This window comes from Aquarana catesbeiana, linkage group LG06, assembly GCF_042186555.1.
Source record: "Aquarana catesbeiana isolate 2022-GZ linkage group LG06, ASM4218655v1, whole genome shotgun sequence".
NCBI lineage: Eukaryota > Metazoa > Chordata > Amphibia > Anura > Ranidae > Aquarana > Aquarana catesbeiana.
In genome coordinates this window covers 414266505-414285298 of record NC_133329.1, presented here as the reverse complement: position 1 = coordinate 414285298, position 18794 = coordinate 414266505, and the positions used below count along the sequence as shown (strand labels likewise).

Here is an 18794-nt window from a genome sequence, read left to right as displayed (position 1 = left end):
TAAACTCTCTTCTGCGAAAAAGTTTTATCCCTATTGTGGGGTCACCAGTACAGTATTTGTAAATTGAAATCATATCCCCTCTCAAGCGTCTCTTCTCCAGAGAGAATAAGTTCAGTGCTCGCAACCTTTCCTCATAACTAAGATCCTCCAGACCCTTTATTAGCTTTGTTGCCCTTCTTTGTACTCGCTCCATTTCCAGTACATCCCTCCTGAGGACTGGTGCCCAGAACTGGACAGCATACTCCAGGTGCGGCCGGACCAGACTCTTGTAGAGCGGGAGAATTATCGTTTTATCTCTGGAGTTGATCCCCTTTTAATGCCAATATTCTGTTTGCTTTGTTAGCAGCAGCTTAGCATTGCATGCCGTTGCTGAGCCTATCATCTACTAGGACCCCCAGGTCCTTTTCCATCCTAGATTCCCCCAGAGGTTCTCCCCCCAGTGTATAGATTGCATTCATATTTTTGCCACCCAAATGCATTATTTTACATTTTTCTACATTGAACCTCATTTGCCATGTAGTCGCCCCCCCCATTATTTGTTCAGGTCTTTGTGCAAGGTTTCCACATCCTGCGGAGAAGTTATTACCCTGCTTAGCTTAGTATCGTCTGCAAATACAGAGATTGAACTGTTTATCCCATCCTCCAGATCGTTTATGAACAAATTAAATAGGATTGGTCCCAGCACAGAACCCTGGGGAACCCCACTACCCACCTGTGACCATTCCGAGTACTCCCCATTTATCACCACCCTCTGAACACGCCCTTGTAGCCAGTTTTCAATCCATGTACTCACCCTATGGTCCATGCCAACGCACCTTATTTTGTACAGTAAACGTTTATGGGGAACTGTGTCAAATGCTTTTGCAAAATCCAGATACACCACGTCTACGGGCCTTCCTTTATCTAGATGGCAACTCACCTCCTCATAGAAGGTTAAAAGATTTGGCAAGAACGATTCTTCATGAATCCATGCTGATTACTGCTAATGATATCATTCTTATTACTAAAATCTTGTATATAGTCCCTTATCATCCCCTCCAAGAGTTTACATACTATTGATGTTAGGCTAACTGGTCTGTAATTCCCAGGGATGTTTTTTGGGCCCTTTTTAAATATTGGTGCTACATTGGCTTTTCTCCAATCAGCTGGTACCATTCCAGGCAATAGACTATCTGTAAAAATTAGGAACAACGGTCTGGCAATCACTTGACTGAGTTCCCTAAGTACCCTCAGATGCAAGCCATCTGGTCCCGGTGATTTATTAATGTTAAGTTTCTCAAGTCTAATTTTAATTCCATCCTCTGTTAACCATGTAGGTGCTTCCTGTGTTGTGTCCTGAGGATAAACACTGCAGTTTTTAAATTACTAGATATGGGTATATGGCGCTACCTGAAAACTTAAACGGGATAGCCTTACTAGTGATAGACCCGTACCACTGCTTATATACCTATACGGTGTTAAAAACTCAAGGGGTAACTTCCCCTTACATTGAGAATGGTAATAAATCCGTAAAGGAATTACACAATGGCATATAGTATAGGGGATATGATAAACCGATCAGATGTCGCACAACAAGAGATTGTGCTACGGCATCTGGTGATGGAGCCAGAGGCCGTACCACATAAAGTGCACTTAATGAAACCGTATACCTTAAATTACATTTAGCTTCTATACATATTCTAGTGCATGTAACAACAATTTAATGCATCACGGTGGAGCGAGTTATGCATACATCAGTCTACATGCAGTACATATAGGTCAAACCACCTTCATTCTAAACCATATGTATAGTATATCATGGGTAAGAATCGCATGCGTGCAGGACAGAAAAAATATTGACAAGAAATTGCAGCAGTTAAATCTCAATAACATATGAAAGTCCCGTATATTGGTACTAAGTTGACTTTTACAAAAATTTCCCAATGGTGACTTTTAGTGCAGAGATAGTTGTCTGGTGACTCTGGTGCTCCCCCTTATGGTTTCCTACTCACCAGCTCCCGGAACCCCTACAGGGGTAGTATGCCTGTGGTAGGTTAGACTTGGATTCTCCGCTTGCTGCTTCCTGCGGTATGTACCTTTAATGTAGAAACGTGCCAGATTCTATAATAGATATCTCCTGTGCGTCCCAATCCGTGGGGGTGTTGCGTTCCCTCATGCATCAAGAAAAAAGAGCTTCCATGGCGTGATAACGTAAAATCACTTTATTAAAAAAACTTGTATGCACAAAAATAGATTGTGGCCAGAGCAGGATATAAATTACAAAAAATTAAAAAATTAAAAAATAAAATATAAAAAACTGAATAAAAGGTCCAGAAACTATTGTATTCCTACCCAATACAGATGGGGTAGGACACCAATGGTCCCCAGATACTAGGCAAATTGCAAAGTCCCTCCTAAAGAGCATAGACGAGGTGGGGGGATACAAGTCCGCCAGACGCTGAACAGCGTTCTGCTCACTGCAGTTTTGGTTACTGAAGCCCCCCGATTCACTCGTGAATACTGAGGAGAAGAATAAATTCAATACCTTTGCCATCTCCCCATCCTTTGTAACCAGATGTCCTTCCTCATTCTTTATGGGGCCAATATGGTCAGTCCTCCCTTTTTTACTGTTTACATACTTAAAGAATTTCTTGGGATTTTTTTTGCTCTCCTCCGCTATGTGTCTTTCATGTTCTATCTTAGCCGTCCTAATTGCACCCTTACATTTCTTATTGCATTCTTTATAAAGTCTGAATGCTGAGGATGATCCCTCAACCTTGTATTTTTTGAAGGCCTTCTCCTTTGCTTTTGTATGCATTTTTACATTGGAGTTAAGCCATCCAGGATTTTTGTTCGCTCTTTTAAATTTATTACCCAATGGGATACATTGGCTAATGCCCTTATTTAATATGCTCTTAAAGCAAACCCATCTCTCCTCCGTATTCTTTGTTCCTAATATTTTATCCCAATTTATGCCTTTTAGCAAGGTTTGTAGTTTAGGGAAGTTGGCTCTTTTGAAATTCAGTGTCTTTGTGTTCCCTTCATGTTTCCTATTTGTGTGATTTATACTGAAACTAATTGACCTGTGATCGCTGTTACCTAAATTGCCCCGTATTTCCACATCTGTGATCAGGTCTGTATTGTTGGTAATCAGTAGATCCAGTAATGTTTTATTTCTAGTTGGTGCGTCTACCATCTGACCCATAAATTTGTCCTGCAAGTCATTAAGGAACTGGCGAGCCTTAAATGAATGCGCGGTTCCCTCCGCCCAGTCTATGTCTGGATAATTAAAATCCCCCATTATGATAACACTTCCCATCCTTGCTGCTAATCCAATTTGTGATAGGAGATCCGTCTCCACTTCCTCCCTCAGGTTAGGGGGCCTATAGCATACTCCCAGTAATATTTTCCCCTTAGCTTCATCCCTTTGGAGCTCTACGCATAAGGATTCCACCTCCTCCCTAGCTCCCTCAGTGATGTCATCTCTCACATTCACTTGTACATTATTCTTGATATATAGGCATACCCCTCCCCCTTTTTTACCCTCTCTATCCTTGCGGTATAGGGTATACCCTTGAATGTTTGCCAGCCAATCATGAGAGCTGTTGAACCAGGTCTCTGAAATTCCCACAAAATCCAAATCCTCTTTGTACAACAGTATCTCTAGTTCACCCATCTTGTCCGCCATGCTCCTGGCATTGGTGAACATGCCACATAGTTTAGACCGGTCGTATATTGTCCTCGTATTGGGTGTTTCAAGATTGCAACTAGGACTTGCTACTATACTCACCTTGTGTTTTTGTGCTTTGGTTAACCTACCACTAATGCCCCCAATACTACCCTCTGGAATATCTTCTGCGCTGGCTATCACTGTCTCTGGACCCTCCCCCCTATCGCCTAGTTTAAAAACCCCTCTAACTTTTTGGCCATCTTCATTCCCAGCAGATCTGCACCCTCCTCATTTAGGTGCAGTCCGTCCCTTCTATAGTACCGGTTACCGACTGAGAAGTCGGCCCAGTCCTCCAGGAACCCAAACCCCTCCTTACTACACCAGCTCTTCCTCAAAGTAATGTTACCATTTCCCTGCTTTACATGCTCTTTATTAGCCTTTCTCAACCAGGATTTAGTAGTTCCTTACGGTTCTTCCAGAAGTTACCAGGGGTTGCATAACCAATGAGCAATTTCTGACTCTCAGATAAGGTACCACTGACACCAATGATCTTTTTAGATATTTGTAAGGAGCATTCTTCCCACTGACCACCAATGTAAGGAACATTCTTCTCACTGATCACCAATGTAAGGAACATTCTTCCCACTGACCACCAATGTAAGGAACATTCTTCCCACTGACCACCAATGTAAGGAACATTCTTCTCACTGATCACCAATGTAAGGAACATTCTTCTCACTGATCACCAATGTAAGGAACATTCTTCTCACTGATCACCAATGTAAGGAACATTCTTCCTACTGATCACCAATGTAAGGAACATTCTTCTCACTGATCACCAATGTAAGGGACATTCTTCTCACTGATCACCAATGTAAGGAACATTCTTCCCACTGATCACCAATGTAAGGAACATTCTTCTCACTGATCACCAATGTAAGGTACATTCTTCTCACTGATCACCAATGTAAGGAACATTCTTCTCACTGATCACCAATGTAAGGAACATTCTTCTCACTGATCACCAATGTAAGGTACATTCTTCTCACTGATCACCAATGTAAGGAACATTCTTCTCACTGATCACCAATGTAAGGAACATTCTTCTCACTGATCACCAATGTAAGGAACATTCTTCCCACTGATCACCAATGTAAGGGACATTCTTCTCATTGATCACCAATGTAAGGAACATTCTTCTCACTGATCACCAATGTAAGGAACATTCTTCTCACTGATCACCAATGTAAGGAACATTCTTCTCACTGATCACCAATGTAAGGTACATTCTTCTCACTGATCACCAATGTAAGGAACATTATTCCCACTGACTGACCTATTTTTTTTTATTCTCATATTACAACTTACTGTTCACACTAACATGTCACGAGTTGTACATATAGCAGATATCGTTGTAGTAGATTATTAGCTGGGGTTCCCTGAGAACTGAAACTTATTTCAAGGGTTCCTCTGTGGTAAAAGGTTGAGAAGGACTGATTTGGTGTAGTATACATGTGTACATTCATGCCCAAATTAGGAAATAGAAGTTTTGAAGTTTTTCATATTTTGCTTCTCCTTCCTTTCCAGATCTGCAATAAATTATAAAGATTATTTGGACCCTTTGCAAATTCAAACCACTTATCTCTTAGGAAATAATCTCTTTAAAAAATATTTACTTGGTAATGTTTGTCATCTCTTTCCATGGCAGACGGATGTCATCGTGAACAGTGTAGTAGGAGCCAATCTGAACCTGAATAATGGTGCCATATCCAAAGCCTTGCTGAATCGGGCAGGCTCTAATATGCAGCAACTCCTGAACGATGCAAGTCTCGGCACTCAGGCCGCGCCAGGATCCGTGTTTAGTACCGACGGCTGCAATCTCAACTGTCAAGAGGTTCTTCATGTTGTGAGCCCTCAATGGGACAGCGGACAAGGAACCTCGGAAACGGTACCTTCTGGCCTGCAGAGTGTAGTGGGAAAATTTATTGATTTACACTTTACAACCTCACCTCATTCTTCTAGGTTAAAATTACCTTTTGATAGTGAAAATTCACTCCTTTAGTAAATCAGCCACGTTGTGTAGATCAGTGGGTTCTCAACCCTGTCCTCAAGTACCCCCAACAGGCCATGTTTGCAGGCTTTATCTTGAACAGGTTCTTTAAATCAGTCAATGGCTTGGAATTTTGGACAGCTACTTTATCTAAGAAAAATTCCTAAAACATGGCCTGTTGGGGGTACTTGAGGACAGGGTTGAAAACCACTGGTGTAGAGAATGATGGACAACACCAGAAAATCACTGACCTTCCAGGCAGTGCTGGTACAAGGTCATCCAGGGCAAAGATGCCAATCTGCGCCCCCCCCTTTCCCTTAGGGTTAAGGTCAGGGTTCCCCCCATCCTTGCAATAAACCATTGTGCCAGGGGCAGCAGCCCCTCCTGCCCTGCCCACCCCTTGTCCCGGCCCAGCTTCCAAGGCTTTGTTGGCCCACTTTTATTTAGGAAGAAAGTAAACATTTCAAAAACATATCTTGGGGTTACCCTTGCAGGGGTTTTCAGCATCACCAGCATATAACACAGTTATTCAACCTCCTGGCTATTTAGACTTTGTAGACCTGGAGTCTGTCTCCGCACAGACTTGCCATGCAGTCTCAGTCAGTGCTCTAACAAATGTGCCCACCTAAGCTTCACAGGCTCCTGCCTAAAGACACACCGTGTCTCTCACAGCTCCCTTCTGCACTGGCCCACACCCTGACCTGGGCCTCCTGTCTTCCAGATAGAGCCCTGAATCACTACCAGCTCATGGATTATAAATGCTGGGCACACTTGCACAGTCCAGCTGCTGGTTTTTGAGAAGACATGGACACAGGGTTAGAGGCTTCATCTATCCAAGACTCTGAAGTCTCTGAACTCCAGGACCCAAACCAGGAGTTACTGTAAAACCTGTTTTATCCACTCAGAACAGACATCCTGGGGCCCCTCATTCTGCATCTTTGAGAACCACGTGTGACATTCAGCTCTAACACAGTGGCAGGGCGCGGCACTGTCACATTGTTTAGGTAGCACTGAGAGGAAATGTTTTCGATTTATCTTTATTATTGGATAGTGGAAAGGACAAAAAAAATAAAAAACAAAGGAGTAAATTGGTGGGAAGGATGGGAGTAAGGGCCATTTGGTAAGGGGTTGAGTGGAGTTATATACTGTGCCAGAGCCCACTTTAGAATGTGATATTAGCCTGTAGATGGTGGCTCAAGAATGAAGAGACAGCCTTTGAGTTGTATTAGAGACAATATCTAGAGGGTTGGCGGAGATCTGAACATTCCGTAAGCAATTAGAAATTTTCCTCCTATAGCGATTTACTTCCTGGGGGAAGTTCTTAGGAGGTGTGTGAACTCGGTCTGACAAAAACAAGTTTTCCCATAGTGTTCCTCGTGATGTTGGAGGGATGTTGGATCCTTCATTTTTTTTTTTTTGTGTTTAAGATGTGCTGGAGCTCCAAAAGGCTATCAATGGGGTGGGGGGATTAGGTCTTATCTTTTGCTTTTTTACCAATTAAATGTAGCACTCACCCCCTAGAGGTCCCACTGTTTAGGTCCTAAGATTTTTTTGCCCAGTTAGCATGCTAGCAGCCAGACACACAATCTGACACTTTTCTGGCTCAATGATTAGTCTAGGGCAGCGGTCTCCAACCTCTTTGGCTGTGTGGAAGAAAATTATACTAAGGCCGGGGGGGGGGGGGGGGGGGTTGGGGGGGGGGGTGCGATGCGGTTTTTCGCGGGCGACTTGTTGGGGAAATGGCTGGTGTTGACGCTTCAATCATCACTCACAACACCATGGTTGTTATGGTGTCATGATGATTGAAGCGCATAATTTCCATTATTACATTGTGATAAAAAATAAATAGTTCAACTCCCCATAATGCAGAATCAGTGGGAAGCCTGAGTGTGTCACTTGCCACGATCGCCTACCACCAGATGCAGCTTGTCACTTGCCAGGTGGGGACTGTGACTTGCCAGATGTGGCCTATCACTTGCAGGTGGGGACTGTCGCTTGCCAGGTGGGGACTGTCGCTTGCCAGGTGGGAATTTGTCACTTGCCAGATGCAGACAGCCACTTGCCAAGTGAGGGTGGAACATGCAGCGATGCGGGTTGAGCAGTGAGAGATTTCATCTCTCGTCCACCGCACCTCAGTGTAGCGTTCACGCTGGCTGTGAGGTTTGAACAGTGGTGGGGCGGGGCGGGCGGTGAGAGATGACATCATCTCTCTGCTCCCACACAACACCTCAGACAGTGTTGTGTTCGCAGCTGGCTGTGTGGACGGAACAGCTGTGATGCGGGGCTGCAAGAGGTGATGTCATCTCTTTGCTCGCTCGCTCCTGCCGAACCTCTGAAAGTGCAGCCTTCGCGGCCTGGCTGCAAACAGGCAGTGGGCCGCGGCCCGGGGGTTAGAGACCCCTGGTCTAGGGGTATTATTTTTTTTTTTTTTATGCTTTAATGAAGAACTTGAACTTGGATGGGTGTAGGGTAACTGTGGGATACTCCAACAACTTTTAAGTAGTAACTTGAGGACACCTCTCTTTCTCCTAAAGATTCTGAGCACAGTCCTTGCAGTGGCAAATAATGGGATAAGCTACAGAGAGACACCATGAACAATGTCTACTTTTTGTGCAAGCTGACTCTGATGCCAGCAGCACACAGTCACTGGGATCTCACACACCGGTCTGTACTCAGTAATGTCCTTGGATAGTTTGATGCCTCCTTCCAATATCTTCCAGACACCTTTCCTGTAAATTCTCTAGACCAGATCCCAAAAAGAATTCCCACAGTCAGCTCCAGCAGAGTTTACAGTTCAGTAGGGTAGCACCCCCCCCCCCCCCCCAGCTGGGACCACAATGAGCAGTAGACAGCAGCCCTTCAGGCTGGGATCTCCTCTTCCTGGACAAGAACCCCTCTGTTCCCGGCCTTAAAATATTTATGCTCTCTCCCAGCCACCGTCTGGGTACCCTCCTGCAGGGATCGGCTGGGATTGCATAAATATTCAGCTGCTTGATTTGACTCTCTCAGCCCACTACTTTCCAGAATCCTCCAGAAGGCAGGGGGAAGCAGTCAAGCCTGCAACCAGTGAGACGCACAACAGACCCAAACAATCACAAGCAGCTCAACTGATTACAGCGGAGCTAATAACAAAATCTACCTAACCTAGCACCTATCTAGGAGGATGCTACATACAGATAAACATTTGATATATTCTCTGATCTTTTGAACTTTCTGTTCTCTTTTAACAAATGGGTATCATTTGGTATGACTAAAAGCATTCTTGGGTTTTTCAATTTTCTCTTTCAAAATATAGAAGGATAACTACAGTGTATGTTTGAGATGGATTTAGAATATACAGTGTGGGTCAACGTTTTATGAAAATGTAATATTGACCAAAATGTACCTACGTATAGCCATATTAAAGGCATACAAAGAATTAATTTTACATGTGAATCTTTAGAAGGAACTCAATCCAAACTCCAGAAGTTGTAACCCTTTCCTACTACAATGCCCCTTAATTTTCCACATTTTGTCAGGTTACAACCAAAGACGTAAATGTATTTTATTGGGATTTTATGTGATAGACCAACACAAAGTGTCACATAATTGTGAAGTGTAAGGAAAATGATAAATGATACAAATAAATATGTGAAAAGTGTGTGTGTGTGTGTGTGGGGGGGGGGGGGGCGGCATTTGTATTCGGCCCCCTTTACTCTGATACCCCTAACTAAAATCTAGTGGAACCAATTGCCTTCAGAAGTCACCTAATTAGTAAATAGAGTCTACCTGTGTGTCATTTAATCTCGGTATAAATACAGCTGTTCTGTGAAGCCCTCAGAGGTTTCTTAGAGAACCTTAGTGAACAAACCGCATCATTAAGGCCAAGGAACACACCAGACAGGTCAGGGATAAAGTTGTGGAGAAGTTTAAAGCAGGGTTAAGTTATAAAAAAATCTCCCAAGCTTTGATCATCTCACGGAGCTCTGTTCAATCCATCATCGGAAAATGGAAAGAGTATGGCACAACCGCAAACCTACCAAGACATGGCCGTCCACCTAAACTGACCGGCCGGGCAAGGAGAGCATTCATCAGAGAAGAGCCAAGAGGTCCATGGTAACTCTGGAGGAGCTGCAGAGATCCACAGCTCAGGTGGGAGAATCTGTCCACAGGACAACTATTAGTCGTGTTCTCCACAAATCTGCCCTTTATGGAAGAGTGACAAGAAGAAAGACATTGGTGAAAGAAAGTCATAAGAAGTCCTGTTTGTAGTTTGTGAGAAGCCATGTGGAGGACACAGCAAACATGTGGAAGAAGGTGATCTGGTCACATGAGACCAAAATTCAACTAACAAACTAACACTGCACATCACCCTGAACACACCATCCCCACCGTGAAACATGGTGGTGGCAGCATCATGTGGTGGGGATGCTTTTCTTGAGCAGGGACAGGGAAGCTGGTCAGAGTTGATGGGAAGATGGATGGAGACAAATACAGGACAATCTTAGAAGAAAACCTGTTAGAGTCTGCAAAAGACTTGAGACTGGGGCAGAGGTTCACCTTCCAGCAGGACAACGACCCGAAACATCCAGCCAGAGCTACAATGGAATGGTTTAGATCAAAGCATATTCATGTGTTAGTCACAGTTTTAGACCTAAATCCAATTGAGAATCTGTGGCAAGACTTAAAAAGTGCTGTTCAGACGCTCTCCATCCAATCTGAGATATTTTACAAAGAAGAATGGGCAAAAATGTCCCTCTCCTAGATGTGCAAAGCTGGTAGAGACATCCCAAAAAAGATTGGAGCTGTAATTGCAGAGAAAGGGGGTTCTACAAAGTATTGACTCCGGGGGGCATCATAAAAAATGCCCCCCCCCCCCCCCCACACACACTTTTCACATATTTATTTGTATCATTTATCATTTTCCTTCCACTTCACAATTATGTGCCACTTTGTGTTGGTCTATCACATAAAATCCCAATAAAATACATTTACGTTTTTGGTTGTAACATGACAAAATGTGGGAAATTTCAAGGGGTATGAATACTTTTTCAAGGCACAGTATATTCAAAAAAGAAAAGCTTGGCTGGAGTTCCTCGTTGTGTATTAAAATTTTCCATGGGGCCACATTGACATAAATTTTGGGCCATTTTGAAATGAGATACGGATGCCGCTTGCCTTAATTGTTGCTCGTTTTTGTGATATTTGTGTATGTTGATAAACATTGATCAAATTGTTGAGTTTTGTTGGAGTATCTGCTTTTTGCTTTCTACTACCAGATACTTTTTATAGCAGTTTTTATAGTAACTATGAAGACGGCCATCCTCTTTGATAATCTTTGTTTTTGTGGTTCCCTACAATAAGTATTGCCGTAGCAATATTTTTACCTGAAACTGCCTTGAAGTGAATGTAAATTCTCTGACCATTTAGCAGCTGAAACTTAGACTTCCTGTAATTGCCACTTTCGGCAGGACAGCTTGGCCTGTTGCAGGAAGTGGGGAAAATAACAGATCCACTGCCATCAACAGATAAACTGTTACAGGGGAACCCATACATACATGCATACCCTGCTGTAGTAATGCTAGTGAAACACTATTAATGTGGCAGCACTGCAGCTTAGATGGCAGCATAGTGACTCAGTGGTTAGCACTTCTGCCTTTGAGCACTGGGGTCCCCAGTTTGAATCACGATCAGGACACCGTTTGCATGGAGTTTGCATATTCTCCATGTGCTTGTGTGGGTTTCCCCCCCCAAACGTGTTGGTAGGTTCATTGGCTCAACTGAGTGTGCCCAAGATGACTGCCACACTTCCTAAGCGTTTTGAGTCCCCAGGAAGTAAAGCTCTATAGAAATCCAAAATTAAATATATGTGTTTTTTTATTTTTTTCCTTGCCCAGAGTTACACTTCAATCTTGGTCTCTTTGTTTCAGACTCTTCGCACAATTATTCGAGACTGTTTGACAGCGACAGAGCAGAACCAGTGGACGTCAATATCATTCCCAGCTATCGGAACAGGCAATCTTGGATTCCCGAAAGTTTTGGTGGCGTTTGTAATGTTTGATGAGATTTTCCAGTTTAGCCGCAAAAACAAAGCACAGAATCTTCAAGAAGTTCATTTGGTCCTTCACCCCAGTGACAGGGACACCATCAAGGTAATTGAGATATCATGTTTATTGTGATGCTGTTGGACTAGAGTAACCTTTCTCAGCCTTTTTACCCCGAGGAACCCTTAAAATTATTTTGTAGATCCTAAAAAACCCCTTCTAAAACTGATTAATTGGGGGTCAGTGGAAAGATTGTCCCTCACATTGGTGGCCAGCGGTCACCAATAAAGATCAATGGTGTCATGCAGCTGGCTCTGCAGTGGTGTTTGGAACTATGTAGGCACCATCAAATTTGAGAGGTCAACCAGCCACAGCTCAGGGAACCTCTAGCAGCCTTTGGAGGAACCATAGGGTCCCATGGAATCCTGGCTGAAAAATGACTGGTCTGTAGACTGAATATTCTCACATGGCCATCGGGGTGGTGATATGTCCAGCTTCTTGTCCCCAGCATGCACAAAGTCATCATTAAGTGAATGGAGATTGTGCTGGAGCTGCATAGGACCTGTTGGGAAGAGTTCCATCTGAATAACAAAAAAGGGGATGAGAAATTTGGACCATTTTAGGAGTATCAGTTAAGAAATAATGAGTGGTGATAATTCAACCTTGGACAGGATTCATAGACCAGACAATACACTTGGTGATTACAAATGTGAATGTTACAAGCAGAAAAGATGGATTACTCTTTATAAAAGGTGTCCTTGCAGTGTACAAGATTATAGAAAGCCTTATATCCCACTGGACCCCCGGCACATCACTTCAAATGTCACATGTTGTATCTCGTGTGTGTTTTTCTTGCTGTATAATGGGCATTTTCTTGTGTTTTGTATTTACAGGCATTTACAAGTCAACTGGAAAACTACACTGATACTGCCGCTAGTGGAGTCACCAACAGACAATCAGTTGGGATGGGATCAAGTACGTTTATGTAATCTGAATCTATAAGAAAATTGGGAGCCGAGAGTTCCCCAAACTAGTCTCCAAGGATAGGAGAATGGACCCTTGGAGACTAGTTTGGGGAACTGTCTCTGTCCTCAATTTTCCTGATTTTTGTACCCCCATTTAGCTAAGAGGCTTTTATTCTTTAATATGGAGCTTTGTCTTCTATAGGGAGTTTATTTCCCAAAACTACTCCTTGTACAGTATGTTATAATCTACAATGGAAGCTTCATATCCAAATCTAATTTAGTATATATGCCCAAATGTCCTGTGAACCCCTGACCATCACACCTATATGAGCTTGTTGAACATCCCATTCTAAAACCATTGACATTAATATGTGTTTGCCTCCTCCCCTTCTCCCCATGACCATTATTGTGGAGTTTCCCCCAATAGTTGGGTCCCATTTGTGGTTATAACATAGACACATAGAACAATGATGGCAGAAAAAGTGGTCCGTCCGTCCAAATGGTTTATTGAGTCTGCCACTATTCTCCACTCTTCTCTGTAGACTTTCCACAAGATTTTGGAGGGTGTCTGTGGGAATTTGTGAGGTCAGGTGCTCATGTTGGATGAGGACCTGGATCACAATAGGCATTTCAAATCATTACAAGGGTGTTCAGTAAGGCTGAGGTCTCAGGGCTCTATGCACTCTAGCTCCTCCACACCAAACTGGTCCAACCATATCTTTATGGAGCTGACTTTGTACACAGGGGGGACATAGTCATGCTGGAGTAGAAAAGGGTCTTCATTAAACTGTTACCACAAGATTGGAGGAGCACAATCGTCTACAATGTCTTTGTATGATGTAGTATTACCAGGCCCCTTACTGGAGACACCTAAACTCCATCATTTGGAGGGGTTCATATACTTTTGGCCTCCCTGTGTATTCTAGAAGTTGTGTAATTTTGGAGTGGGTGCATTTTCTGTTTGCATTTTGTTTAGTGTTTAATTTTTGTTTGTTTTATGTTATATAATAAATTAGCATGGGATGCAAGATGAGGATAATGTTGAGAGAAGAGGCATGTATGTAGAAGTAAGAGGATGACGGAGGGCAGGAGAGTGCAGATGGATCAGGAGGAGGATGACAGTGGAAAATGGGAATGGATTTAGGTGGAAGATGACAATAGAAGGAAGGATAGTGGGTAGAGGTGATGACAGAGGAGAGGAAAGTGGGGATGAAGGATGGAAGAGGAGAAGAAGGCTAATGAAAGATGGGAGGACAGTGGAGATGGATGAATAGATGGAAAAGGAGGAGGAGGAGGATAATGACAGAGAGCGGAAGAGTAGGGATGGTTTGAAGAGAAAGAGGATGATGACAGATGTGTGGACAGTCGGGGCGGATGTCGGAAGAAGGGGAGGATGAAAGAGGTGGGGACAGCGGTGGTGAAAGGAAGAGGAGGAGGATAAGAATAATATACAGGATAATCCATTATCTCGGTGTGTCCCTGATTCTGGAGATTTCAACTTTCTGCAGTTGCCAGGCCATAAGGTTGTTAATCTTTCCATGCACAGTTGATCATCGGTGGTGGGAACATGGCTTTCTTTTATCCCCTATTCTCATAGGTGTGCGCAGCCTATTGCATTAGGGTGTGCACCCCAAAGCTCAAACACACACTACTCACTACTACTCACATCACTCACCATGTTCATTCAGAAAGGGAAGGGGCTGATAAATACATATTTACCGGCCCCTTCCCTCAATCATCCAAAAACATCTCCACAGCAACAGCCGGCAGGAGAGGAGAAGAGGAAATCCAGAAGTGCTGCAGAGGGAAGGAGTGGGGAGCCAGGGCAGTAGGGGGAATCTGTGCTGCACAGGGTGATTAGGGTGTGCCTGGGCACACCCGGCACACCCTGTGCGCACGCCTATGCCTATTCTTATTATCATCCCTTTTCTTTCTGTCTTGCAGCGTTCTTTGGGACGGTGACAAACCCGTCACTTGGGGTTCATGAAATGAAGATCGGATCTGTCACTTATCAGGTGAAGACCGGCGATATAACCAAAGAGGAGACCGAAGTTATTGTAAATTCGTCCAACCAAGACTTTTCTCTGTGCAGAGGTGATTCATTTCGACCCCGAAATTCAAAAATCAAAAATCATTCATGCAGAAATCCAGAACAATTGTAAGGAGGGTCACAGACTTTTTCTTAGGTCCTAGATAGAACATGGGTTGGTAGTACAGATAATATGATGCATAAAATCACTTAAAGGCTGTAGAGGTGATCAGGATGTGAAGGGGAATCCCAGAGAAGATCTGGGTGGAGGAGTGTGAGGACATGACTGGAGGAGAGGTGAAGGCCATGTGCAGGCCATAGGAATGTATAGAGACATCAGAATGTGAAGGCTTTGTAGGAGTTATAGATGTAATGACTTGTAGATGAAGGAATATGAACTCTGGTGGGCTCAGCTCTCTGTTGAGTTGACATAGGGCCCAATTTATGATGCGAACACACCCGGAGAGAGGATACTTATTTTCAAAAAGTTATTTTCAGTTTAGTCCAATAAAATATGAAATTGACAGTCACTTGGCTAAATAAGGACACTTAACCTTGTGTTAAAGCTCTGTAAATTGAGCCTCCATTGTGTTTTTTTATATTTTTATTTGTAGGAGTTTCAAAAGCGATTCTAGAAGCTGCTGGACCATCTGTTTCATCATCTGCTGTGGCACAGGGTAAATCCAGTCTTGTTTTATTTTTTTGCTTTTGTCAAAAATTGTTTTTCTTGTGTACAAGAATAGACAATGCACCAAGAAAAAGTAGCAGACCATTAGGAAAGATATAGAAGGAAATGGGGTTGTTACGGTTGATGAATGCTCACTGGGTGCCAGTAAAGGCCAGGCTGTGTACATTTGTATATGTCTTTGAAGGTTCTCAATTATCCAGGTCATGGTATAGCTAGTAAAAGTTAGCCACATTCAGCTGGACTGTTTGTTTTGTTGAAGATGTTGCATCGCTTCTTCAAGCCACTTCTTCAGCCCTAATAAGTGTCAATAACGTTATACCAGCATTTAGATCCACAGAGGCAGCACCAACACCTTCATCCAATCACCATGGAATGTGTAGATGTTGATTGTCCAAGCACAGGATGGGAGGAGTGAACGTTGTACAACCCCCACTCCCGTTTTATTATTGCATAAATCTTTCTTTGTTGTCAGTGTGTCTGCTTAGGTGTTCACACATTCAGTATTGTAAATTGAATGATGAATTGTTGTCAGGTTGCTGTGGAAGAAAAGATAAAATGGCATTATATGTAAAAAGCAGATGGTCTTGAAGGTCCTCAGCCTTGTTCAGTGATGGCTGTTCCCATTTGAAGTAGATGGCCCCTTTCATACCTTTTAGGAACCAGTCTCTGTCCAAATAATGCACCTCACTGTCCTTTTGAAGAATTTTAGAATTTTCCCTCCCATGTTGGGCCATCCTAACATCTCTTCACTCCGACAGCAATTCACACCTTCAGCCATGGAAATCAAAGGGGTTAACACCTCTGCAGGCTCCCTGACACAAAGGGATTATTTAACTAGGACAGAGGGGTTCCACAACCTTCCCACCCCCATCCTGTTCTTGGACAATCTGCTTTGATGCAATCCATGACGATTAGATAAAGGTGTCTTAGGGATGGATATAAAAGTTGGGGTATCTTCCTGACACTCAATAAAACTGAAGATGTAGCTTGGAGAAGCTATGAAATGAACGCAGACATATTGGCAATCGTTTTGGCTTGTATACCCTATGGCTATTTTTGTTTATAAGTTTTCATTTCTGACAGGCGCCCAACCTCATAAGGGATACATCATCACCGGGCCTGGACTCCTCAGACAGTGTAAACTGATTCTCCATGTGATAGGACCACAGGATCCAGCATCCACCAAGAAAATTGTCCTCGATGCCCTAAAGACGTGTGAGAAGAATCAAGTCTCCTCTATCACCTTCCCGGCTCTGGGAACAGGTATGATGAAGGCATCACAGACAGTTCTGCCATGTATGGTACCATATAATCTTCCTATGGGTCCACCTTTCTCTTGCTTTGCCCATTGTAACTCCTACACATGTGCACTGCGCATTATCTCAGCACGTAACTTCATTCCCAGCATCTGTAAGATAAAAGGACTGTATACTTTACTGGGCACGTGCCGCCGTCAGTGTACAGAATAAAGCATTTCTGACTGGAAAGTTAGAGTTTTTTTAAAGAAAAGATTTATTAAGTCTCATCTACAGACCTGACTTTGACGTTTGTTTTCCACCTTCTGTGATGTTCTCCTGTGATGTGTCCTCCATAGCAAGCTTGACATTAGGATTACAAATGTGACGTTGGTCTAAGAGATGAGTAATGGGATTAGTCCAGACAGAACTTTTATTTCAGTGTTCGGTAAATTGTGGAAAGGTACATCAAAGGTCTACATGCCATCTGGTCCCATTATGAGAAGTTCCCACCATTCCTGCAAGGAATTTCTGGGTCTGTACACGTGCTATGTCCATTATGAGGGGTTCCCACCATCCCTGTGCTGAGTTCCCAGGTCTGTACACCAGTGGTCATCAACCCTGTCCTCAGGGCCCACTAACAGGCCAGGTTTGCAAGATAACTGAAATACATCACAGGTGATATCATTTGCTGCTCAGTGATTGCAGTATTCTAGTCTGCATCGCCCCGAGGTAATACATAAAACCTGGCCTGTTAGTGGGCCCTGAGGACTGGGTTGATGACCACCTACTGGACACATTATGAGGGGTCCTCACCATCTCTGGTATTCCATAGTAGAACCTCTAGAGGTCAGGTTCCTGTGAGTAATGTTTTTTTTTTACCTTTTATATTGAATTAAGGAAAAGTTAAATTTTGTGGTCAGTAAATATCTTTGACAAACAATTTTGTCTGGTTGATACAGGTGCGGGGGGATTAGCCGCCTCCACAGTGGCCGACTCCATCCTCGAAGGTTTGGTGGACTTCATCAAATCTAAATCGGTCCGTTCTCTTCAGACGGTGAAAGTGGTTCTATTCCAGCAACCTATGTTGAACGATTTCTACATGAGCATGAAGAAGAGAGAGGGGACCACCCTGCCTGAAGCCAAATCCTTCCTCACTAGAATTGGTGGATTCTTTGGTGGAATCACCGGTGAGTGTCATGTGAGTTCAGGATGGCTGATTGAAAGGGAAAGAAACCTTTCTGTATGTAGAAGCTCAGGATCCTGAAATCCTGGAAGAGCAACCAATTGATATGCTGTGGACTGATATTCAAGTCTGGATACAAATGTATTGCAATGATAGAATGTTTGCAAATTCAAACCATTGGGGGCTGTAACTCCAAACCCTTCATCAGGGCTTAAAAAATAAATAAGTCTCATGAGCAATGAAAACATAACTGCTGTCTGTTAAGGCGGAAATACTTATCTCTGAATGTTGAACAGTTGTGCTATTACTGGCTGTCAGCTCCTTCCCTGTCTGAAGCCCAATTTGTGGGTCTTCCTAAGTGGTAGATCAAGCAGAGCTCTGTTGCTCCTGCCCTATTTGCTTTGACAGTGCATCTGAGACCTGCCTGTCAGATGCACTGTTATCACCATCATCGATCAAATCTACTCTGATACCCCCCCCCCACCACCACCATTCTGCTGTCACTATGCATTTCAGGCACATCTCTTGGGGCCCCTGACATCATTATCACTGATCTTATGTGCTTTGTTGCTCCTGCCCCCCTCTACTGTCAACATGCATCTTGGCTACACCTTTAAGGTGCGCTGATGTCATCATCACTGGTCTACTGTGCTCCATCGCTCCTGCCCTGTCTGCTGTCCCTACACATTTCAAGTGCACCTGTCAGATGCAGTGACGCCATATGTTGTCTACTCTGTCCAGACCCCACTGCTGTCACCGTACATCTCGGCATGCTTTTTATTTAGGCTGAAGTTAACATCACTGATCTTGTCTGCTGTGTTGTTCCTGCCTCTTCTGCTGTCATGCAACTTGGACTCACTGACGTCATCATAGATGTAGTGTGCTCTGTCACACCCATCCCCAATGCTGTCACTTATCATTTCAGACATGCCTTTTGAGCGTACTGACTTCATTATCTCTGATCAAGTC

General features: G+C 43.5%; 1 protein-coding gene across 1 annotated transcript in view; it reads left to right on the top strand.

The window, feature by feature from the left end:
- LOC141147314 (protein mono-ADP-ribosyltransferase PARP14-like) overlaps nt 1-18794 on the top strand; it is a 54200-nt gene that overhangs the window by 19451 nt on the left and 15955 nt on the right. Inside the window, exons 7-13 of the mRNA XM_073634530.1 lie at nt 5358-5597; nt 11609-11830; nt 12616-12697; nt 14632-14781; nt 15331-15393; nt 16488-16667; nt 17602-17829. Of these exons, the coding sequence (XP_073490631.1) occupies nt 5358-5597; nt 11609-11830; nt 12616-12697; nt 14632-14781; nt 15331-15393; nt 16488-16667; nt 17602-17829 (1165 nt within the window). The remainder of the gene's footprint in view (nt 1-5357; nt 5598-11608; nt 11831-12615; nt 12698-14631; nt 14782-15330; nt 15394-16487; nt 16668-17601; nt 17830-18794) is intronic.